General features: G+C 34.5%; 1 protein-coding gene across 1 annotated transcript in view; it reads left to right on the top strand.

Moving 5' to 3' along the window:
• LOC120636323 (epithelial discoidin domain-containing receptor 1-like) overlaps positions 1-26,838 on the top strand; it is a 94,447-nt gene that overhangs the window by 19,879 nt on the left and 47,730 nt on the right. Inside the window, exons 2-9 of the mRNA XM_039907754.1 lie at positions 11,940-12,051; positions 13,379-13,610; positions 14,113-14,260; positions 14,449-14,637; positions 14,711-14,844; positions 14,959-15,166; positions 24,782-25,091; positions 25,633-25,736. Of these exons, the coding sequence (XP_039763688.1) occupies positions 11,940-12,051; positions 13,379-13,610; positions 14,113-14,260; positions 14,449-14,637; positions 14,711-14,844; positions 14,959-15,166; positions 24,782-25,091; positions 25,633-25,736 (1,437 nt within the window). The remainder of the gene's footprint in view (positions 1-11,939; positions 12,052-13,378; positions 13,611-14,112; positions 14,261-14,448; positions 14,638-14,710; positions 14,845-14,958; positions 15,167-24,781; positions 25,092-25,632; positions 25,737-26,838) is intronic.

Below are 26,838 nucleotides of genomic sequence, written 5' to 3'. Positions count from 1 at the left end.
TACAAAACTTAGAAAAGTTGGAGGTGCGTGCCAAGGTTCGAACCCTGAAAGTGAAGCCAAAGCCGAGCCACTAGGCTTTCATCGCTCCTAATTAACCAAAGTATACATTCTATATTCTTATTTTTAATCTTTGAGGCATTTTCATAGCAATGAAAAATACACAATCCGAAAAATTTCAACACAATCTGTGTAGGTATCAGCAAACGGTAAGGAAGTATGGAAGGCATTTCAAACAATGCCGAAAATGTTTTTCATTAAACACCTTGATGAAGTGACAATATTGGGGCTTCGAAAATAGCAGTTTGTAGCTTTAAATATTCTTATTAGGATCATATTTTTATTTAATTAGCATAAAATAACAATTTAAAAGTTAAATTGTACGGTATACATTCCGAATATTATCTGGCAAGAAAAAATAAGGTTGTTTGTTTATTTATATTCGATAAACTCTGAAACTACTGAACGAATTAAGCTATTACTATCTAATTACTAACTAAGCTATTTTATCTAGAAGTAACTTATGCTTATATATAGTATTATATACTTATACTTTTATAAAGTATTTATTTATTAAATATGTAATTTAATAAATAAAGTATTTATTAAATTTTTAATTTAAGTCTCATAATATATAAAATCATTTATTTCTCTCCGTATTCATTCTCTTATATTCTCTTCTCGAGCGGGTGAAGATCATTATCCCATGTACACCCAACAATAGAATATCATCATAGTAAATAAAAGCTGTACTTGACAGTTTGACAGTTAAAAAAAGGAGTGCTCCGATCGTCACCAAACTTTACAGGATTACTCGCCAGGTCAATCCGGAGATTCCCTGAAAGTTTCATTGAAATCGGTCCAGCAGTTTCGGAGCCTATCCGGAACATACCCACACACTTTCTCTTTTATATATATAATAAAAGGTAGATAAAAGAGAAAGTGATATTTATAATTTTTATATATATATAAAAAATATATATTCTTTTTTCTTAGAAGAGGAAAACACGCTTACGTATTGATATATCCACGTGCGCTGACTAAATGATTCGTCAAAAAAACCGCGATTTCGTATAGTTATCCGTAAAATATATACCCTGCATGTATATATATACAATGCATATTCTTTTAATCCAATACAAATTCGATTCAATTTCACCTGATGATGATAATGACTAAGACGGTAGCGGATTAACCTGTTCATAGCAGGTGATTTTTAGGAAAAGAATATTACAATTACTTTCTTATTATATTATTATGTGATGGCACATTTTACTAGTTATTAAAAAAAAATTAGAGGACGTAGATGTAAGAGGGACGCTCGGCCATGGGAAACGTGTATTTAAAGCGGTTTAAGTCATGGTAAAACATTATATATTTTATAAATTTAAAGTCATTAAGTATGCTCCTTAAGAAGTAAGTGACGACCAGCGGGCGGACAGACAAAATGCTAATTACGTTAAGTAAACTCGGAGATCTTTCTTCATTTGGTCAAAAATAATGTGAATCGTAACAGAAAATATTAATATTTACAAAAAATATATATCTGAACGGTCCTTTAAACATTTTATTTGGCATCGCAGCACGTACGAGACACGGCGATCGTTGTAGCTACTGCGGTTTCGATGCGGTACCAACGGAAAATTTATGTACCGCTGGGCGTGCAAGGCTAGCCTCTACTCCGAGCCTTGAAATAAATTCATACTACATCGCTTATTCCTGTTGCTCGCGCTCCAATGCCGACAGATGTTCATACCTCTCGAACACACTCCTCAGCGGCGCACCTTTCTAAAGCAAATAACTGCGCATATTCGTATTATGAAGCATTGTTAGTACGCATTAGACCCTTAGGGGGCGAGCCCCTCTTAAATAATAAGTTTCCTAAGAATTTTAAATTAGAGTATTAGGCACGGCGTCTCAGCTGAATTAAATATTAATAATGCTATCCAAGTGAACTCGGTAGAGGCTAAAAACAATGAATTTTTAATAGTTATTCTCTTTTGCGACGAGCAATTAATGTAATGAGGTAGCAAGTTTTAGCCTGCCTCGGGAAGCGCAGCAAATTGGAGTTAATTCTTCTTTAGATTTTCCCGCGATTATTCTATTTGGGCCACATAATTTTATCGATAAGTACCTACTAGCCAGATAATTTTGTTTTAAGGCACTTGACAAAACGTTTCACACTGTTGGTTTCAACGACTGTTTTTAAAGTATGTTTATAATCCAGAATAGTCCTTATCGACTTGACTCAATAACATTAATGTGATAAAGGCTTGTTTAACTCATTAGGTCAAAATTGCGCAAAAATTAATATGATTTAAAGTCTTCAAAGTAAAAGTCAAAGTCAAAAATATCTAAATTCAAGTAGGCCCATAGGTGGCACTTTTGATGCGTACATGGTTTTTGAATCATCTAGTTAATGCTTACTAGGGTTTGTATATCTGACTAGGTGGGCAAAAGACATCAAATGAGCCGCTGGAAGCAATCGGCACAAGATAGTTATATTTGGCACTTCCTAGACATACTTTCAGTATTCGAACGTCCTCTGGTTGCGATACTGATGATTATAACAACAATAATAAGGACGATGAAACAAATTTATTTGTGACTAATTACGTCTACTGACGTTGTTAGACAGAATTTGCAATTCGGCGTCATTTCTATGTTCTGCGATTAAAGCTTTATTTAATTTTTTGTACAGCATTCTATCATGCCACAGCTGCATACTTTTTCTAATAGTAATTTTGAAAGGGCGTTGGAACTATCCAATAGTTTAACCATTATTTTTTAGTATTAACCTGGACTTGAACGAACTGACGAAGCGGTGATAGCGCATTGGGTAGGAGCTCAACTTCACTTTCGGGGGGCTTAGTTTGAATCCCAGCATGCACCTCTAACTTTTCTAAGTTATGTGCATTTTAAGTAATAAATGAAATTGCATTTTAAGTATTAAATAGATAAAATATCAACCTGCATGTCTGAGAGATTTACATAATGTTCTCAAAGGTGTGTGGAGTCCACCAATCCGCACTGGGCCAGCGTGGTGGACTACGGCTTTAACCCCTCTCATCGGGGTAGGAGACCCGTGCTCCGGGGGAGTAGTAGGCCGGTAGTGGGTTGATGTGATGATGATAATGAACCTAGACTTGCACAGAAATAACTATGATCGATATAAAGTACAAAATTATGCAATGGCGCTTTAAATATAAAATTATGTATATTTGCATATGCAAACATGCAATTGCATATAATCTGATATCTACCCGCAGCACACAAGCCGGCTGGTATAAAATCAAGCATTCTTTCTACAAAATTATAAACTCATTTATTCATCAATGAATGTTGACAGCCGATTCTTTTGAATTTCTACATACTTTGTAAGTTTAAATTTAAGCGGCATGTGCGAGTCGGATTGGCTAATAAAGGGCTCCGTAACATGCAAGCAAAAGTGTAAATTATACCAATTTCACGATTAGTCAAAGACTGCGCGCGATATATCAATATGATATCTAATTCATATTATTGAATAATAATACTGTTACTGTTAAAATATCTAATTAAGAATGTTGCTTTTCACCAACAGACATTAGGCGATATATTTACGGTGTTACGAAATAAGTTAGACTAACTAAATATTATCCAACCTTTTATATAAAACGGTTTAATGTTTAGTTTCAGCCGCCGTAGAATGTAAGATATTCTAAAGAAACATAATAAATTTTTAAATAATAATTCCACATATATCATATTTACTGAATTACTTACTGAAATACTTAATATTTTTTTGCTTGCCGTTTGCTTTGTAACCGTTATCCATCCTACGCGGCGAGCAGTGCCTAGTGACAAAGTGAGTTTCTTTTTGCAAAACATTCTTTGTGTTTGTACAGAGGCCTATTATTTCGAGAGCAAGGTGTATTTAGGCTGTAGGTCACGCATAACTTAGCATGATTTTAATAATCAAAAATCATCATAACAATATACTTTAATGCATTTTGGAATCTCTCATTTCTCAAAATCTCACCTTACAAAAATGACAACCCTTATTCGCCGTGCCCACACCTGTGGCTCAGTGGTTATTATTGGGTGGTGTGGATGTGATAACCGGTAAATTTAGAAAAGTTGAATCATGACAATGTTGATATCATTGAAGTTTAGCGAGAAGCGAGTTATTGTTACATGGTTTATACAAAGTTCAACACTATTTGTAATAGAAGTTAGCTCGAAGCAGTGGCGTTCTCTTGGATTTCGATGAGGGTTAAGGCATGTAGAAGATAAATATAACGAAATTATCCGGTTATGGTTGGCAGTTTTTAGTGCATATTTGAAGTGTTTACTCGGAGTATGTTACTAACAAAATATTTGATTAGAGTAAAATAAACATAGACGACTAAGGGCGTTCAGGGACGCTGTCCCCAAAATTCATGTCATGCCATTCATGTTTGCCAAACCTGAGATAAGTAATTCTATTTGCCTTTGATCCTTTTGTCAATAGTAAGTACTTAGGTATTAATTGGATGAAGAAATAAATAAAGATACGACAAGTGGCCAGTATTTGCGGGTTGGAGCCAGGTGCATTTAGTTCTTAATGGTTAAAAGTAGCTCAAGCCGCCGCCAAATTACGTGCATTTATAAAGTTTACTTCGGTCAGCAAAGATAAGATGGAATTTTGAAATAAATTCCATACTACATAATGAAAAATGATCAAAATGAACTGATAATCATTTTTAACAGTTTAAAATTCTACATATTTAACTTTAATAACATTATTTACAGTAGTACGCCTACTTGAATTTGAGCAGCGTAATGGGAGCGTGCTGGGCCCATAATCAGTTGGAAAAGGGATATTAGATTAATATATAGACCACAGATTTAAGATTTAACTCGATTCACTTCCGGGCGTTGATTGCGATGGATCTGCTTCCATTCTCACTCTCTCTGGTCGTTCCTTCATCACTGAAGAGTGGTGAGATCTTAATTTCGAGTTGGTAAACTGTCTCCATCGGATTCTGTTGAAGGTCATTTTGACGATTCGATAAAATCGGCACGAATTTGACTCTTTCAACTGGTCAGCCCATTTCGTTGGGGCTTGGTTGGGTTCGGTGTTGCCCGTAATTATATTTTTTTCCAGGCTAGCATTGCCCCGCCGCAGACACCACAATAGCCTTGAATTCCTCATTACTAACTTTGGTATCCGGCCGTCCACTGGGCTGTTTCTGTAGGTCGATATTTCCAGAACGAAAACGTTGCAATCAAAAACACCCCGTGTTTTCTTTAACGAAACCACCACCTTAAAGCAAGCTGTTCAATTTACAAGCATCGCCTTAAATCAACACATACGGATCTCTATTATTGCACCAATGTATGGAACAGATTTTTTTTTTACTGTAAATGTTGTCATGGACATAAATTACTTTCTGCATGGTTTGAACAAAATAAAAGAAGGAAATGCGATTAGGTTTAGTAAAATATTTTTCAATGATAACAATACGTAATACATTAATTTCGAAATGTTAACGCAGCAAAATTACAATGTTGCAATTAAAATCACCTTGACAGCGGTCTTGCGGCTCATTTGTCGCCGTTAATAAATTGTTTTTCTCCGGCTTCACCCATTCCGCGTAATTTGTTCATGTGATATATCACTTGTCGCGATGTGGATTAGACGCGCATCGCTCACGATGTGTGTATGTATGATTAAGACAGGCTCCGTGACACGGATAAACCTACTGTAACAAAAACAATGGATACCTACATTTCTTGTCGCATACATTATGACGGTTTAAAATTAAATTAGGACTTATTTCAGTTATACAGAATGTTTATTTGTTTCAATAATGTATATTCCCATTTCAAGTCTCATTTGCCAGTGAAGACCGACTGGCGCAGTGAGCAGCGACCCTGCTTTCCTAGGCCGTGGGTTCGATTCCCACAACTGGAAAATGTTTGTGTGATGAACATGATTGTTTTTCAGTGTCTGGGTGTTAATATGTATATTATAGTCATTAAAATATTCTTCAGCTATCCTAGTACCCATAACACAAGCTACGCTTACTTCGGGGCTAGATGGCGAAGTGTGTATTGTCGTAATATATTAATATATTTGTATATTATAAGTAATAATATGTTAAGTTCAGTTTTAATCGGACTGACAGTTCCAGAGCTACAAACAAAATGATAAGTTTTAGTGTAGATAGCAAATATAGCGATGCAAATTTATAGTTGACTATGGTAAGCGGGCATAAAGTACTTATCGGAGCTTCAAGATAAACATTGACAATGATAGTAGAACCATCAAAAGTTAGTCAAGCGCGATAGTCAAGCAAAGTGGTGTTGAAAATGGATGGGTGAGCAACTTTCTTTATCAGGTACATAGCGGACACGCCCTCATACATCTGACATTCTGTTTGAATGTATTTATTACTTCTTAAGGGTTTCTTTCCCATCGCTGAGGAGTTTAGACCTGTATCTCCAACAATATCAACCAAATGTTCACAATATTTCGGCATAGTCAAACTAAAACCAATAAATTGTGAAAGAAATACTATTCAAATCGGTAAAGGAATCGGTGATGTAAACTTTCATCTATTCCGAACGAATCCAATTCTTTTTCGGGATGAAAAGTGTATTTTATTTCAATCCAGAGTATCAGCTTTAAATTCACCAAATTGCACTCAAACACGTTCAGCAGTTTTTACCTGATGCGCTCACAAATCGACAGATAAACAGGCAAACAGATACACATACAAACGGACAACAATTAAAATTGAATATTTGTTCTATTACATATTATAACCCCTCCCAGTTATTTTTTTGCAAAAATCTTTAGTGTACAGACACAGTTGGTCTACTATTTTATTATATGTATAGGTAGATAGATAAAGATACCTATAACTGTGCCTATTTAAACTGGCTACCTAAGACAGTTTTATTTAAATCTATTTTTTGAAAAATCATTCATTTAATAACAACGTAAAAAAGAAATTCAGAAATTTCAAGCGTTCTTGAGCACACTTGAAATTTCTGGATTTCTCTATTATTATTGAGATCTAAGGAGAACCGTTTGAAATATAAATTAGAATAGGCCAGCATATAATAAACCTAAAACACGATTATACTAAAGGGAAAATTGGGCAGATAACGTAAAGTAAACATACGTAGGTTAAAATAACGCCCGTCCGCAAAACCGAATTAGAAATTTTTCCTTTTGTGCCTCACCAACTTCCTGTAATGTATTTTCGTTTTATTAAAAGCGAGGAAATAACTAAAATTGTTAGCATCGCTTGCTGAGCTAAGGCGCATGCATACTCCATACATTTGGGTCTTAATTTTTTTTTATTTTCCTCGTAGTAATAATTGGCGGACAAAGCAAATGGCCCACCTGAGGGTACGTAGAAAAGTCGCTTATAAACAGAGCAACACGTCAGGGCATGCAAGGAACACGTTCTATAAAGTGCCACTCTGTCCATCAACTTGAGGCGTAGGTGTTAAGCCTCATGTACCGGTAATTACACCGGCCACCGCGCCTTTCAGACCGGAATACAGCATTTCTGCTATGTGGCAGAAATAATCATAGCGTTGGTTTTCCTTGGTTTTCCTAATCCTAAGGTTGAGTGAAAGAGATCGCTAATAAGCGATAAGGTCGCCCTTTGTATCCTACTTATTAAGTTTATTTTTGTTGTGTCCATTGTTTTTTTTTTACCTATTTGTGGTGTACAAATAAAGTGTATAAATAAAAAAAATCCCCGGCAGAGCTATATACTTCTAAGATACTACAATTAACACTTATAGTAATAATATCAGAAGGTGGTGAAACAGGCCCTAAGTTTAAATTTCAAAATAGCTTATTATTACATAAATGTTTCATATAATATAAGTAAATATACCTACGAGTTTTAATAAAATATCGTATGTCATTTTTGGGGCTCCACCCTAAGGTAAACATTGCCTAAATACCCAGAATACCGTTAAAAATCTCAACGGAATATCAAGATTCTTTATATTTTACCGGGAATAGTAATGTTGAAGCATTTTTCTATTGAGAATGTCAACTTATAAAATATTTTCGTTAAATATTCTCGTTCAAAAAGGTATGTCTGAAAAAATAAAAGATTCTTGAAAGATTTGAATAACTTGAATGGCAAAAGAATTTTATATAATCTTCTGGTAATTTTGTTTATAATTTTTATTTAACAATGGATATCAAATATTGTATAGAAGCAGGCGTTACTTTACGGAAATCCATGATATATTATCAAAATTAAGCTTAATTTGCTATACTCCGCGAAAAGCAGGAGAATCTGTGTGGTGTAATTTATAATTTCTTCAATCCTTATACTCCACACCAAACAGATCCTCGGCAATACACCCTCAACTGATATACTGACTGATATACAATGTATATCAGTCATTATCATCATCATTAACGTTCCACGTCCCACTCTCAATAGTTCCCCTCTCATCGTACAAATTATTACGTTTTTATAGCATAGGCTCACCATGCTGCACCAATGCGAGTTGGTGGGTTTCTTTCATTGTCACACGTCAGTGATTATAACCGAGAATGACCGATTAAATAAGAAAACACAAAAAGGTGGTACCTACTGTGATTATTTAACTGAAACTCCAATACCTAAAACTTTTTGGCCCGACCCGGGAATTTAACCCGGTACTTCGTTCAATATATATATCCGGCTCTATAGCTACGAACTAGATCGTGAACATGTTGACCCTTATACCAAAAAGGCAGTCCACGCGGTTCATTATTCACCATTATAATTGTAGCAATTTAAATATCACTTACTTATCACTTTAAATAAGGAAAACATCGTAAAGAAACCTGTATCCCTCAAAGTTTTCCATAATTTTCTTAAAAGCGTGTGAAATCTACCAATCCAAGCTTAGCCAGCGTGGTAGACCTAAACCATTCTTGTTATGAGAGGAGACCTGTGTCCTGTAGTGGCCCGGTAATGGGTTGAGGTTGAGGCACTGCTGGGCAGTTGGGTACAGACCTTCTCCTTCTCGAAAGATAAACTTTTACAGGTTAGAGCCTTCACGCTATTTTAGCACGGCGTGGGTTAAAATACTAAGATAATTGTTGAATCACAGCCAGTAAGTGGCAATTAAAATAAAAACATCCTTTAAAAAGTATAAAACACTTATAAAAATATAAAGCAATGTGTCATCTCTTGTTTCAAACGTGTCTCATTGTAATATGGACCTTTGAAAAAGTAGATCGAAACTAGATGACGCTACAGTCGCTGTTCAAATCCTGTCGGTTCCGAAAATTTTTATATGCATTTTAAATTTATAAAATCCTTTAAAAGGTCGTTTACTTTGATTTTGACGGCCTATTGGCGCAGTGGGTAGCGACCCTGCTTTCTGAGCCGTGGGTTCCATTCCCACACCTGGACAATGTTTGTGTGATGAACATGAATGTTTTTCAGTGTCAGGGTATTTATATATATGTTATAAGTTTTTACGTATATTATTCATATAATTATTCATCAGTCATTTTAGTACCCATACCACAAGCTACGCTTACTTTTGGGCTAGATGGCGTATTGTAGTAGCATATTTATTTATTAATTTTTTTTTTATAGCGTTTAACTAAAGTTCAAGATTTAACTTTTAAAACAATAGGAAACTATTGTTTTTAGTGTGAATATAAGCTTGACAGACAACAAAATTGAAAAAAAATATTGTAAGAATTCTATTTTTGTTATTGTTTATTCTATGAAAGACGATAGATTCTTCCCCCTTACCATTCATGTGAAGTATAAGGGGGAAGTCTATTAGATAGTAAAAATATGTTTTGTTTAGTCAATTTAGAATTTGACTATGATAGGTATTTTTGAAGTTTCAAGTTTTTTTTGCAACGCGTTTAGGTTGACAGTGTCTTGTTTTCACTCAGTATGCAATATTTTTTACCACATTGTAGTACACCTAGAAATTCACCAAATGTCGCGCTTACCTCAAGCTCAGAAAAAATCCGACTTTGATCTATATTCCCCCTTACACTTCACGTCATGTTACAGACGTAACACGCTAGTCATTTATGACCACCGTACTAAGCTGGAGACTTCATTTATCAAAGCAAATAGTTCGATCATTAACGCCCAAAGCCTATAATTGACTATTGCAGACCGGTATATTGTTAGTGGTTTAGCTTTAATGATTCAATAACGCCATTGAACCAATGGTTCGCATAGGGATAACGAACCCTTGGCTCGTGTGCTTAACGTGGCACGTCGATAATAAGTTCGAACGTACCTTTAATTGGGGAATTATCTTATCCATATATTAAAATATATACAATCCTTATTTACATTGGTCATATATAACTTGACGATGTCTTTATCAATTTAATATTTTTTTTAAGTTTTATAATCTGTGGAAGGTTTTTACAGGAAAAAAAATGAGAAAAGAAATTGATAATATTTACGTTATTTAAGGTTTCAAACACCGGGTGAAGCTACAAGATCAAGAATAGATAGATAATTTATAATTCGCTCATACCTAAATGGTTTGTCTAAAATGTTGAAAAAGTAATCCTTACTATCTTTTCTTAATAAAATAATACTGAACGGTTTGTTTGTATGTTATTATAGTTGGAATACCAGTAAGTACAAATGAAAAAATCTTTACGATACCTAATATCTGATTTACTGATAGTGAATCAGAATGATAGTGAATTATGAATCAGCATGCAAAGCCAGAGTTATATGTTTCGGTAAAAATGACCTACACTTGCGTCGTGGCGCCTTTGCTTGCTAATTTTGAAGCATAACAATATATAATAAAGCTAGGAAACCTACCTTTGCTCATGTCTATTTATTTATCTATGCTGATTTTCAGTTAGCATGTTTGTTCAGTATGTGTATAGCCTGTTTTTGTAAGCACAATAATATTATTTTATGTAATAACCATTAATTTTACCTTCCCTAGTCGCGGGGTTTTATTAGTAGGTACGGTTTTAATGTTAGCTAACGTTCTTTGTCAGCAGGATATTTGACGACCGATTGGCGCAGTGGGCAGCGACCCTGCTTTCTGAGTTCAAGGCCGTGGGTTCGATTCCCACGACTGGAAAATATTTGTGTGATGAACATGAATGTTTTTCTGAGTCTGGGTGTTTATATGTAAATTATATTTATTTATATTGTATATTATTCATAAAAAAATTCATTAGTCTTCTTAGTACTCATAACACAAGCTACGCTTACTTTGGTGCTAGATGGCGATGTGTGTATTGTCGTAGTATATTTATTATTTATAAAAAATGCACCTTTTTTTCTAATGCGCTTGAAGTTTTAAGGTTAGCAATCCCTGCAATTATAGTCTTTATTGGCTTGTATACAATGGTCTACTAAAAATCGTATGTGTAGGTTTACATAAAACGGAGACCGTTTAAGCTTAAATGATAACACGTTAATGGACAAGTAAAGGTTTCATTTTTATTACCCCTATATTGAAGAATACTAAACAAAGGACGGTCCAAGAATTTTTGAGTTCCGCTAGACAAACGAACTTTTCAATAATATGATATTAACAACGCCAGAGAAATAACATTTACGGCCAGAAGTTGTGATAAGCCAAAAATTGCTCGGCATAGTGGATATTGAGTGTTGTGCGCACCGAGAAATAAACACTCAAACTATGAACCCCTTGTTAATAAATGTGGCATAACGTCGAAATAGCTATGCAGTTTTTTGTCACACTTTAACTGACAGCAACATACAAATGTAATAATTGTTTGCCACATTATTTTGGGTAATTCAATCTTGCCAGTTACCAAATTGACACATTCACGGGCTTATCTTAGCTCCAAAAGACAATTCATATTTATTTACCTAATGGGAGCATCAAGAGCATGAAAACACTTCCTATGCTTTTTTTAATAATGTGAATCATATTTTTGGATATTAAGTTAACATTTTTGTCCACAGCGGAGGTGGGCAGCTGTGAAGTGCCGCTGGGAATGGAGAACGGCATGATATCAAACGAATCTCTAGCAGCAAGTTCCAGCTATGACCAGAGCGTCTCGCCGCTTAGTTCAAGGTAACTTTGCTGACTGGACCAGTTTTGATTACTAAAAGTATCATCTATTTCTGTAATTCTTTTACGTTTTACTTTGTTCTTTTACTTCGTGAAAGAGTTGCCAAAATTATGAGTATAAAGAAAATAAATTGCGATATTCCAAAAAGAACTACGTGTACAGACACGAAATAGATTTTATTCTCACATATATACTACTGTCCGCAGATGTATTTATTTAATTTAAACAGGTGTATAAGTCTCTAATCAATAACACATATTAATTGAATCTCGTTATCCCAATGGTAAGCGCTGCTGGTACCTTAATTTTATCATCCGTAGACAAACAATGTCAAAGGAAACTCTAAATTTTATAATTACCAAGCACATTACTTTTTGGTAATTCAATCTTGCCAGTTACCAAATTTATACATTCGTCCTAGCTTCGAAAAACCATTCATATTTACCTACGTAATGGTAAAATCAACTATACGGTTACAAAGTCATCAAGTTTTCTAATTACCGCTCATGAGTTAGTATTTTCTAAATCTGTTATGGAAACACTAAATGCTTAGTGCGGTCTAAACTGAACATGTACGCAAGCTAAAAGCAAATTGGCCCGAAATCAATATTGAGAATTTAAATGGCCATTGTCAGACAACAACAAAGCGCAATGATACGCCGGAGTTGTAACAATAATTGTGAATCCGACGACCACAAAACGCTCATACTTAGCTCAAACAATTAACAGAGGGTTTCACATTCGGGCCGTAAGCCCGCATAAGCTCGACACGAGACAATAGAGCTAAAACTCAGCGCTCGTTAGAGAAATTCAGTAACAGAAAATTAAATTTTCATATGAATTCGGAGCAACTGTGATCCTACATAAGCCTTATGGGTCTTGAACCTTCAAACATAACAAGATATAAGTGGGCGGAATCTGCAAAAGTCTTATCACCCAAGTCACTTTACATGGGGTCAAAAGTAATTTAGCGACGTTGTTTTAATTCAACATTGGGCTCTCTTTGTTCCTGTTTTACCTTTGATGATATTGCAGTATATATATGCAAATTAAACGGCCGCAGTCGCTAGTCTCGGAAGCCTCTCTCAAACGAAGTAAGAAACTCTGCAGACTGTTTACTGAGATTATAGCGCTAATTTTATTTACTTATGCCCTCAACTGGCTGTGGTTTTACTTACTGAATCATAATGATTCGGGAGTATTGTATTCATCATAAATCTTAATTAATTAAATGTAATCGTACTGTGTATACATTTTTTTCTTCTAAATGACACAGATTTGTTAGCTTAGGTTCTTTTACAATTCTTTTGATATTGCGCGCGTTAACAGGATACGGACTGAAATACGAGGTGGAGCATGGTGCCCCAATGGACTGGTCACGCCACGGAGCCGCCAATATTTAGAAATAGATTTGCACTTCGAATATCTAATCACTGCTACCGAGTCTCAAGGCCGATTCGCCAACTCAATTGGAGTGGAGTTTGCAGAGAGTTACGCTGTCGAGTATTGGCGAGACACACTTAATCGATGGGTCAAATATAAAGACTTCAACGGCAGTCGAGTGAGTTTTTCTTTGTAATCCTGTTCTTTCGTAAACATAACTTTTCTCATAAAAGCAAAAGTTAACCCTAATAGCCAAACTAAAGAAATATTTTGGCCATTTGATACTTATTAATGGTTAAATTCATATTAACTCCATATTATTATTTTATGTAAAAACTTGTAACATAAATAATAACAAGTTTATATATTTACTAACTGGTTATTATTTTTGAATGAATGGTCAACCATTAAACAAATTCACGAGGAATTCGAAGCCAATTGTCTGACAGAAAAGGGCACTTTGATAGATCAAGGAAACAATCTTCCATTAAATTAAGCAAGTATTTGAAACGACATTTAATTTAAGTAAATTAAAATCAATTCTCTTGGTTTTAAATTAAATATTAATAGATAAGCTTGTATATGTTTAATTGTTTATGATTTACTGAAATATATTATATTATTTGTTTATAACAAAATTATATACCAAAGATTGATTAACATTTAAATTAAATTTGCAGCTAATTCCTGGGAATGTTAACACCTACACACCGCGTAAAACCACTTTGGAAGCCCCTTTTATTGCATCCAAAGTCAGATTCTTTCCGTACGCTTCGCACCCTAGGACGACTTGTTTGAGAGTAGAAGTTTACGGCTGCCGCTGGAAACGTAGGTACAACAAGCGTAACTATTAAATTGCTGGCGTCGTCCCGGGATTCAATGCGCTGCGACAGTGCCTCTGCGAGTGATAGTGATATCCATCAAACGCTTTTTTATATGTTGTATATAGTATTTCAAGCATGGCGATTGATCCCGCCAATTTGGCGGTTTATTCATTTTTAACTGTGTTTGTACAGAGGCTCTTATTGCGTACTCCGCACCGCAAGGTGGGGACATGCAAGAAATGACGGGTGGTGCACGCTTTGAAGACTTGTCATATGATGGAATAATGCGCAAAGGAAAAATGATAAATGGTCTTGGCCAAATGACCGATTCTTTTCTCGGCCCCAATGACTTCGAATTACCGGATCCTTTAGATACACGAGGTTGGTAGCACAGAAAAGTTATGCATATGAATTTTACTATTTTAGCCTGCTATAACAAACTCTGTGTTTCCAGGAACTCGTTGGGTAGGCTGGAATAAAACGATGTTATTGGAGGATGAAGTTGAAATAACTTTCAATTTTAGTGACGGTAGATTGTTTCATCACATGGATATCCACACCAATAACATGTTCACGAAAGATGTGCAGGTAATTATTTTTTTTAAATATAATTAATAAAATAATTAATAATTTATACTTGCTCAATAAACTAATTTATACTTGCTGCAGTCGAACTAACACTAACATAAAATATTTCAACAGCTCTTTAAAGAAGCGGAGGTATACTTTTCTCTAGAAGGTGAACGCTGGCAAGAAGATTATATTTCCCATGAACCGAAACAAGACAAGGTGTCAGAACATGCTCGAAACGTCCACATCAACCTCGAGAACCGCACAGCAAAGCACATTATGCTGAAATTGAAGTTTCAACACGAATGGATTCTAATTAGTGAAGTCACATTCGCGTCAGGTAAGTTTTAATACTTTTATACAAACCGAATTATTTATTTCAACGAACCATTTCCTGTCGTTTAACAGTCCACCAGTTTTTAATGAGAACGATTACCATTTCCTTTATTTCGCCATGAACAATTATTGGTATATTACGTTAGTAATTTATAGTCACGCAAGTTAAATAATCCACCTGCCTCATTGAACTTAAGTGTTTATAATGTCCAAATACGGATTAAGAGTTCCTGTATTTGATCTCCAAGTCAAAACAAAGATTGTTAAGCACGTGTTGATTATTCTGACTAAAAATCTCTGGCACAGAGTACAGGTAGACATGCATAGATGTGCGGAACGAGAAATCACCCTTACTGGTCTCAGTAGAAAGGGACCTCTGTACATTGTGGAGAAGCTGTTTAGACGATTTCTTTATACGCCTTAAGTCAACTCTTGTTAATGTCACAAACACGCCGTGATAATGATCGTTCGAACGATATATATCCTATATTCCTCTCTCCAATTAAAGGTTAAATCTATTGTTGGCAAACCATAAGTTGGCTACAATGGTGTGAAGAAGTATTTATAGTATATTCAATCTAAAAGAATTTATAAAACTAATAATAAACCTATAGGTATAAAGATACATTAAAAACAATATAGAAATCGTGTAAAAGCGATAATTTGTTTAGGATCCCTCCCTACTCGTTCCTCGTGAACCCAATAAACACTCGATTTAACGAAAACCCCAGATTTAGAGATGAGCACGAAACAGTCTAGCAAATCAAATATTTTGTTCAAACGAATTATTAGGGAAAATTCCTAAGGGAACTCAGAGAAACGGACTCAAAGATTCATAGAGCATATAAAAAGAATTCCGCCCGGAGTTTCTACCGAAACTAGATAAAACAGTGTGGCTTCGTGCATATAATCACTGAAACATTAGGTATGCCCAGTGATGAAATCGTGGTCTAGCAAACATATGGTCCAGACGTGCCCGCGCATTTTCTAATTATCGACTTCCAAGCTACAAATTATACCAAACTATCAAACTCTTTAGCGAAAAAGTATTATGTGAATTATTCCAATACCGAATATACTCTACATTAAGTATCATTAAAATCAGTTAAGCCGTTTCAGCATTAAACCACTAAATTGCACTTTAGGTCTATCTCATATGAAACATACATTTTTCCCGGTTTTTTTTTTATTTAATTTTTCTTATGCGAGACTGAAGGGTGAAATAACACCAAAAGTACACTTCGATTCATTATGTATGTGCATTATAAGCAATTAAATATAACAGTTAAGGATAACATCGTAAGGAAATCTGCATGCCTGAGAGTTCTCCATAATGTTCTCAAAGCCGTGGCAAGTCTACCAATTCGTACTTGGCCAGGATGGCTTATGCCGGCCTCTTCTCATTGAAGAAGGAGACCCGTACCCTGCAGTGGACCAGTATATAATAATTATTTCGGAATATGTTGCTACATCCGCAAACCATCTCCATTTACTTTACGTGTTGTTCGCTATCTTCCAGTCGCTAGGTAGTTAGTTTAACGCAACAATTTTGTAGGCTTTAAGTGATTCATCGAACTTCACTTATCTCTTTAGAACACTCACTCAAGCCGTCGGTCATTTTATTATTTTTTGGCTCCTTAGTTAATTCGCAACTTTTTCAAGTGATTCACTCAAGAACATTCAATGGAAAAGCGATAACACAAAAGGAATAATTAAATACACATTATTCGTCAAATAGCAGCATGGTTTTAAAATATTTGTACTAAAATTATATCTGATGGTAAGATACAATTGAAAATAGTGCAATACCTCTAAAACAGTTGAGCCCGTTACTACTATTACTTTAAAATCGTACCTATAATTTCAACAAATATCAAGGGTTTTAGTTTTTTGTTCCATTCAGCCTACTTTTAAAATATCAGTTATTACTTTTTATATAATGATCATCATTATCAGCATCAAACCATTAAAAACCCGGCACGGGTATCGGTACGGCACGGTGTGGAGAGTCCAAGCTCTGAATCCCTTAAGTATGTACCTCTAATTTATCGGAGTCATATGGCCGTTTTAAGAAATTAAATATAACTTGCTTAAAGTCAGAAAGAAAAAAATATGAGGATACCTGGGTGCTTGAGAGTTCTTCATATTCAAGTCGCCCGGCCAGCCTGACCTTCTACGGCCTAGACTGTTTTCTGAGACGAGACCCGTGCTCTGATATGAGACCCATGCTTTAAGAGGAGACCGGTGCTCTGGGCCCTTACATATTCTATCATCAATATCATTCTAATGTTATGTTAGAATGATGTGGATGATAGAATATGAAATGGTATTGTAATATATTTATTTATTGTATATTTTATTAGTATATCAGTATATCGAAATAAAATATTTTAGTATAGTTAGATGTCTAGATTTGTCTATACATTCATTAATTTGATGCGAGAAGTGGGCTGAGCCCAGCAGTGGGACATAAAATATAGGCTGAGGAAAATAACAAATAAGGTATTATACTATTTCCAAATAAAAAAAACACATTTTTATTTTTTATTTCTGTATATTTCACCAAGAATCCGTCACCGTTTTAAGGTGAAATGAGGTTTGATGATATCGAGATTCTGTAAATCTGTAGTTGTTATAAATAATAAATGCCTACCCTCTTCTTAAAAGAGCTGGCAGATGAATGTATTTATGGTAAAAAAATTATATTACATTAATTACATTTATTGAGTATACATTCCCAAATAAACAAGCGCTCAAAAATATAAATCTCGTAAAATCTTTGTAATTACATACAATTTCAAGTATCCTACTCCAGAATTAAAACAATCTACGCTTTATTGCATTTTTCCGTTAATGTAGTAAGTATTTTGTAATTGTTTTTCCAATAATATCATTTCTGAATCGTTGCGAATTAAATAAAAAGCAAATTAATTTTAAAACACTCCAATGTGCATCTGGACTCTTAAGCATCAAGCACTCTGTTTGGGAATGTAAAATTGTAAATTATTTTGCTATTTTATTTCCACAAAGATTGCGATTCCAAATAAACTTAAAAAATAAAAGTATTGTGTCAATAGCTTCTACATACATAAACTCTTAACAGCCTTTCGATCAACGCATTCACGTAAAACATGCCGTAACCGCTTTTCAAAGAAAAAATAATGCTAAGCTTTTATACACTTTTATACTACCAAACGCATTATGCCCCTTTTTTCAATAGTGCCGAACGAACATTTTACTTTGAACTGAAAATGTTCTGCAGGTGCTCAAAACATTGAACGATTTATCTATTCCATTTATTTTGATAAACTATGCATTGATACGATACGATACGTCCACATTTCCGCCAACAGAATGTACCAATGATCGCTTGCCAAAGCTATTCAAAATATTTATCAAATATTAAAGTAATTTTCTCAAAAAAGGATATAAATTTAACAATCGACTTAAAGTCAGTTTAGTTTACAGTCTTTTGGTCAATATCGGTTTATATCCAATTATGTTACCATTTATCGTCTCATGTTAATTTTATCAATATGATAACATAATGAAGAGCTTGGGGAGATAGAAGACAGATGTCCTCACACAGTAAAACTTCGCTTTTCACTGCAATAAACGCTCACTATCACTCTTCCACATTTTGCCATTACTACATTAAACTACGAAATATTAAAGTCATAATTTTTCACAAGTCACATTTGTCTTCCATTCATGTTTTAGAGTCATTTTTGATAGATCTGAGAACCCTACAAGTTTATTTATAATCCATGATAGTTTTACATACTCGTACGTAACAGTTAAAACCACTTGAAATTAAATTTTAAAGTGATCTTGAACAATGACTTTTCGTTTTAGAGATTTGATTAAATTTTTTATAAAATGATTAAGATTAAAACTTAATGTTATTTAAGTAAAGGATATTTTTTTTGGATCCGTATACCAGTAATCAGTGAATGATTGCTCGAAATTATTCAACTGTTTACGGATATTAAGTCTCATTATAGCATATAATACGAGAGGTAGTATAATGAACAGTTAAATCGTAGAGACCACTAAACACAGAATAGCCTTTTGTATGCAACATTTTTTTTAATAATAGTTAACATGATTATAAAAGTATCAGGTGCTATTGGCAGGGACCTTTTCACAGAAGGGTATAGGGATCGAGTCCCCGAAGCAGCAAATCCGTGAGGGGTGGCCGGCGGGCTGCCCCTCTAAATTGAATTCCACATTATAAACTTATTTTGTAAGCTTTACTAAAATTAGGATTTACAACGCAAGGTTGATTATATAATGGTGATAGTCACACTGCTGATCTTTTTTTATTATTTTCTTTTCTATTACATGATATTATAACATTCTAGCTGTTGCCCGCGACTTCGTTCGTGTTTGCTTTTGTCTTTAAAGCGTCCCGTAGGAACAGTTTATTTGGGAGATGTATGGCATTCAATTACGTGAATTAGTGCGATTCGCCGGATACATTATGTTCTAATTTTTAAAATCGGGTGTAGTTTTAAAAAGAAAATTTTCAATTAAGTGTATCTTTAAAAAGAGCTGTTTTGTTTTGTTCATTTATTTTCAAACTCGTGATAACTCCTAAATTGAATGTCGAATTGGAATACTACTATACCATATAAATATTTAATTTAATAATTTTATTTAAATAACAATAAGTACTGCCATTCCAAATTATCTCACTATTGTTTCATCAGCGATTTTCTCAGCGCACGCCAAGTAATAAATTTAATAGTCAAAATTTGGCTTTGGCAATTTTTTTTCTAAGTTTAAACTACGATTAATCGTACTTTACGCGATAGTTTAGCACTTTTTGTGAAAAACTTGATTAAAATCGGTGCAGTACTTACGAAACCCATTGGTCACAAACAAGCGAACAAGCAAAAATCTTTTCTCTTCATAATATTAAGCATTATAGACAATGTACTGGACAATTATCCTCCACCAATCCGCACTTGGCCAGCGTGGCATTTTACAGTCCCTAACTTTCGAAGAGGAGACCAGTCTTCTGTAGTGGGCCGTTAATAGGTAGACGATGATGATAATTGCTCAATGGATGAGAAGGAAAGCCCCTTAAGCATTTTGAAATCTAAAGCTAAAAGTGAATCGTTACTAAGTAACAAGTAAATACATTGAAACGCCGTCAAAGTGAAATGAAATAAGTTTTCCATTAAATTAAGAGTACAGTCGGAAACTGATTAAGGGTGTGTTAATTGTTATAAATTGGCATCTACCCACATACGTGGCTGAGTTGCTAAAGCCAGCGAAATTCGTTAGTTAGTGTGTCAAACTAATAAAACTAGGGCTAAGCCTAAACTAAGGCGAGTGAGGTGAGGGGTATGGCTTGGTGCCAGTTTTGTTTTGACTAGCTGCCAAGAGTCACTTGATACTCCACTAATTTCTAATTGTATACATACTCCTTTATGTCAGTAAGGCAACAAAGTAGTTGCTATAAATAAAGAGATGTTTCATGCAGCTGAAGTTACGAAATATTTATAACTATATTTTGAAAAAAAAATCAAAACTTATGTTATATGAATAATTTATCTTAGTTAAAACTGTTTCCCCTGTCCGATTTCAAGCACGGTGATCCCCAGAGAGATCTTTCAGAGAAACTTTCACACTATACAGGAGATATTATAGTGCACAAGTGTGTGCGCAAACACAGGTGCACTCTTACTTTCTCACTCTCATACTCCGATGTAAATGATTCTGTGTAATGGTTTAATATCTGAACGAATATAACTGAATTCCTATACATGGAGACACAATACATACGAGACACAAAAGACTACAATTAACGCAAACGTTACTTGTAAATTTGAGAAACCGTTTTAGCCTAGCGGAAAAATGGGAATTCCATGCGGGCAATGAAGCGGTGATAGCGTTTTGGGTAGGAGCTTGTCTTCACATTCGGATGGCCGAGTTGGAATCCCAGCACGCACCTCTAACTTTTCTAAGTTGTGTGCGTTTTAAGTAAGTTTGTAAAATATCACTTGCTTCAATGGTGCAGGAAAACATCGTGAGGAAACCTGTATGCCTGAGAGTTCTACATAATGTTCTTAAAGATGTGTGGGCTACACACACTTTTGGGTCCAAACAAAGCGAGAAAATAAATAGATGCCCAGCGCAAAGCTGAGAATAAGAAAAAAAGAAGTAGGCGAGTGTGAAACATTGGGTGCTAAGAAGTTTTCTTTGCTTTACGAAACCGCGTATTAACTTAAAGTGTTAAACACTTTACTCGATGAGTTCTATAGCTCTTTGACTATTTTTGTGATTTCGTCGGAAAATATTAACCCTTATCATTTCGTCATGTATTTCTATTTTCCCAACCGAAGCCATTTTACTCAGAAAATGATAATAGTATATATTAATCAAGAAAAACGAAATAGATGTCCCATCTTTTATTAAAATTTATACCATTTGAGTGACTAAATTTACATTTTTATGAACTATGAATGCTTATGATAGAATATATGTATATCAACACTGGCAGTTAAACCATATAAAACCTTCTTAACTTGGCTCTCGAGTCCTTTGTAACCCAACAATCAGCTCTGCGCTCGACACCTATTCATTAGCCTGCTTTGTCTCAACGAGTCAAGACGACAATATTTTCCTTCGTACTTACGTCTAAATTATGGACATATACCAATCCTAGACCAAAAAGATGCCCATAAATATATTTAATATCTATAAATTTTGATATGATTTTCTTAATGACAAGTTTCATTGGAAGCATACAACCTTGCTTTCCTCTCTCAAAAGGAACATGATTTTAAGTTCCAGCGCGCTTCTGATCGGCAGAGTCTGCTTTTCGAACCGGTGGTAGAGTCAATTTAAACAGACAGACTTGACGTTTCAAAAGTGCTTGTAGATATATGAATTTTTAATTGAACATGAAAGTCACAAAAATGTATATTGACATTAAGATGGCCACGTATAATTTTGACAACCTAAGTTTAATATATTCTTATCTTAAAGAAGAAATACTAATAATTTGCCGTGAAATTTTTAGACAAAATATTCAAATTTCACGACCAAAGACAAATGTGTGGTGATACATCCTCAAGAACAAGTGTGCAAAAATAAAAAAATAAATGTAAAAAACGCTTCTTTTCTGACTACCGACTTCGCAGCCCAAGCGCTTCCAACTTGGCTCCAACTCCTTTGTGAACCAACAAAAGCTTTGCGCAAGACGCCTATTCATTACCCCGCTTTGTCTTAACCGTGGCTATATTTTCTTCATTCAATAGGGTGAAACTAAAGATCATATTCACATAGGTCCCCTGAATAATCGTGAAACTTTGCGAGGGTGCTTAAGTAAATAACATTGTGCTATTGAAAGCATAAAATAATAAGGTTCCGCATTTACTATTACTCTCTACTTGCTCATTGAAAAACTTATAGGGAATACCCTTTACTAAAGCTTACTCGTTTATTTTCCGAAAACAAAGAAACAGTTACAAATTAATTTAACATATTATGAAAATTAAGCTTCATTTTCTGTACTCCGCGAACAGCAGGAGAATCTGTATGGTGTAATTTGTAATTTCAACTGATCCTCGACAATGTTGACAAGGATGCTCCGGTTTCGGAGGGAAACGTGCGTAGAGGGTACGCACGTTTCGCTCCGAAACCGGAGCATCCTCAGGAGATGTTGACTTTACAATGAATAATTGTTAAGACACACAACAGACAACACACAACAGATAACAGATTGTTGATTGTTAATAATTAATTTAACATTTGATAAACCATAGTTTTATTCCTATTAATTATTATAAATGCAAATACGAATTTTTTGTACACGTGTCCCGAATATTCACTCTTTTTTTAATTCGATGGAAATCGATATCAGAATCTAAGGGAAACCTAGCGGAACGATTATTTAATGAGCGAATCTTGGGACAAACCACTCAGAACTTGATTCCACAGCTTTGTGGACTAACAATAGGCCCTGCGCTCGACACCTATTCATCCGCCGCTTTGTCTTAAGCCAAGACAGGGAATGTTTTCATTCATTCAACAGGCTATGACTCTTTTCAACAATCAATAGGTATAGCCTTAGATACTAACTAGTCAACTAAGACAATTATTTTTAATGTAACCATCACAATATCTTTCCGTTTTTAATTTCATTTCATCATCATTCCTACTAAAGCCATTGCGATTATAAAAACTAGCTGTACCTGGTTAGACTTCACTAGAAAACAGTTCAATGTTAATTCCCACGCAAACTTAGAGATAAAAGTGAAAAATAAACACTCTTATATAAAAATACAACGTTGTTTAGAAAAAATTAAAGCGATCCGTCTGCGTTTTGTGAACAGTAACTTACCCAATAATAATGATTAGATATTTCTTTATAAATTGGTATATGTATATCATAGGACCCTTTGTTTGATCTTCATACACTACTAACAAGTTTCCAGACTAAATTTCAATATAACCTCAATTTCCTGAATAAAAAAGATATAAATTCTATAAATAAAATAGATATAAATTCTTAAGGGTTGTCTGTCTGACTAACTAACTTAAGGATCATAAATGATTTTTTATTTTAAAGCTAGTAAATTGCCTATGACACGGAAAAAATATTACGGCTTCCAATCACGCAAGTGGCATTATGCGTACCAGCTAACTACCTCAGCACGCAGGCCAAGTCAGGTGCAATAATAAAATATTTGTTTTATAAGATTTAAATTAGTTCATCATATCAACTCATTACCGGGTATGGATTTGCTCCCATAATGAGAAGGGTTTAGGCCGTAGTCCACCACGCTGGCCCAGTCCACTGGTGGACTCCACACGCCACAAACATTGAGAACATTATGGAGGCACGAGGGATTCGAACTCGGTCCCCCGAAAGTGAAGACGAAGTCCGAACCACTACACTATAACTTCTTAAATTAGTTGATTAAATAATATAATTGTTAAATAAAATGTGAGGATATATTTATGTAATAGGTACTCATAATGACTTAAAACATTGTTAAATATTCGGAAGTGATTTCCTCAGTTATGTACTATTTATAAAAAGAACGTCGTCGTCGAACGCCGTATTTAATACTACAAGAGCCGTTGAATATGATGGGAACTATATAACAGGCAATACATTAGTTTCCGTAATCTTAATTTGATTACGATATGTAATTATCTTTAATTTTCTTACATTAAATTCTGACTTATATTATAAATACGAAGGTTTGTTTTTTGTTTTGTAGTTCAATCAGATTCGTTGTAGTATAAATAGTTAATTTTTTATTAGCTATTAACAAAAGCATAAAAAAATAATTAAACAGTTTAGTTTTTACGGAGTGTGTGTCTTTGTGTATGAAAATCTTTCATCCCGTATTCGGAAATGGCCCCATCATTTTCCAGGTTAAAAATATACTAAATGTTATCTTACAGTATCAGCTGTAATTGATACCAAAATTCATAAATATACACATAATAGAGTTTTAAGTCTTGGTGTAATTCTGAAAATACGCGGTTTGTTTTTTTTGCCACAGCAGCCTTCGCATTTATAACACATTGAAGAAAAGTACATTGACATATTGAAGACAGATACAGTGTATATAACTTTTTCTTATCTTTGTAGTTCCAACCTTCTTGAACACATCGGTGGAATATCAGGAAGAGTACTACCAATCTGGTCATCCGAACTCTAGAAAGAAACGGAACTCCTCCCTCCGAGTGTCAGTTGGGCTTGCCTGCGGTGCTCTGGTCAGTGGAGGGGCTTTCATCGCAGCCATAGCGGTACTCGTTTCGAAACGTACACGACGCAGAATCCCGAATATGTTAAAGAAGCCATTTTGCCCATCTTTACGGAATTCGAACGCTAGGAACAATCGGAGCGCACCGCGACTAGCTTTGGCTCTTGCTAACTGCCCACCGATACACATGATGCGGTAAATATAATAACTTGATCATTTTATATTTCCATTGACATATTAGTACACATAAAAAAAAATTATTAACATTTTTTTCTATTTTTCATCATTTTTTCATCAAAACTGACGGTATATTCTAAAATGTAAACATTTTTGAACCTCCTTGTTGAACTTATGGCAGGTTATTAAAATACGTATCGTAAACATTAAGTCAAGTTAGAGCATGAAAAAGCCCGGTAACTATCTGTAGTAAAAGTATGGATATCTAACTGCCTCGTTAATCTAGTAGTGACGATTGCGAGGTCCAGTAATTAAGAGATATAACGGGTTATTTCAGTCAAGAAATTCCCAGGACCACCTGAAAGTTAGGACAGCATGCATCACATGCGTCAGAAGCAACATGCATCTGTTACCTTTGAGGTCTTAAGCCCAGGCCAATTAATAGACTCTGGCTGATATAATATGAAAATAAATTGTGAACAATCTACCTCCATGAATCCTTAATCAAAATTCAATTATTAAAAAAAACATGAGATTTATTTAAGAATATTATCAGCAGCCCTGCTGTGGTCGATGAAGACTACCGGGAGCCATACAACATATGGAGGGAGACACTGGGCCGTCGAGACAAGCGAGAAATGTATGACCAGAACGAGTATAACGGTGAGTACCAAGCGACGTGTTTTGTTTATTCTAACAATAACAACAGTAGGTAGGTAAATACAGCGCGCAACGTACACGATGCACCGAGTAACGACTGATGTTATTTTAATGTCTGTAGTGTTTACTTTACACACAGAAGGGTTTACTGTGTGAGTTACGATCTTACTGTGTCATATGACATATTCACAATCACTCGTTTTAACGTATTTAACATTCAAGTAATACTTTTTAGCACACCATTATCCAAAACATACAGCTAATTAAAAAATTGTGACAGTAATTAATTTATTTCTCATGTTCCGAATGCTAAAAAAGGTTTACTGTGTGGATTTGACTTTTTTTTATTTTACTACAAGTTGGCCCTTTACTGCAATCTCACCTATCGGTAACTGATGATTCAATCTAAGATGGTAACAGGCTAACCTGTCAGGGGTATGGCAGTTATATTAACTCTGTCAAATCCATTTAAACTCTAAATTAAGAAACATTGAAACAGCTTATTCACGAATAATAAGTAAACCGGAGGCCCAAGCCGAAAATGAAATTACGAGTAAAAGATAATTGCTCAAACCAACAATAAAATATTTTTAATTATTTGAGAGACATCATTGAAGAGAACAATTTGACACGGCAGTTATTTTTATTTGAAGTTTTTCTGAACAATTGAGGATTTGGAAAGATGTTAAAGTGTCTATGTAGATATATACTGTCCCGGATTCAGATCCCAGAGTATGTCTTACAAACTTCCTTTTCTCAAGAAAGCTGGAAGTTTAGTATAAAATGAGTCATTCCCAGTAGTTAAAGAAAAACCATTAATATAAAGTGAAAATAGGAAATTTTCTTTCTTTTATTCCTTTCATGCACTTACGATTATAAATTTCAAAGAGATGTATATGTAAAGTAAATGTTTGTATTAACTGTATATATTAACTGACGTTAATACTATATTATTTATATTTAGACGTTTATATAAAGAACGTAATATACAAAAAATAGCTCATATTTTACAATACACACTTATGATTATAAAAAGTATATAGGATCAATAAAAGGTTTTAATGTGTTTAAAAAACAAAAATTATCTGTCGTAGCTTAAGGCGAA

Source organism: Pararge aegeria, chromosome Z (genome assembly GCF_905163445.1).
Source record: "Pararge aegeria chromosome Z, ilParAegt1.1, whole genome shotgun sequence".
NCBI lineage: Eukaryota > Metazoa > Arthropoda > Insecta > Lepidoptera > Nymphalidae > Pararge > Pararge aegeria.
The sequence above is the reverse complement of the archived record's forward strand: the minus strand, read 5'-3'. Positions and strand labels throughout refer to the sequence as shown.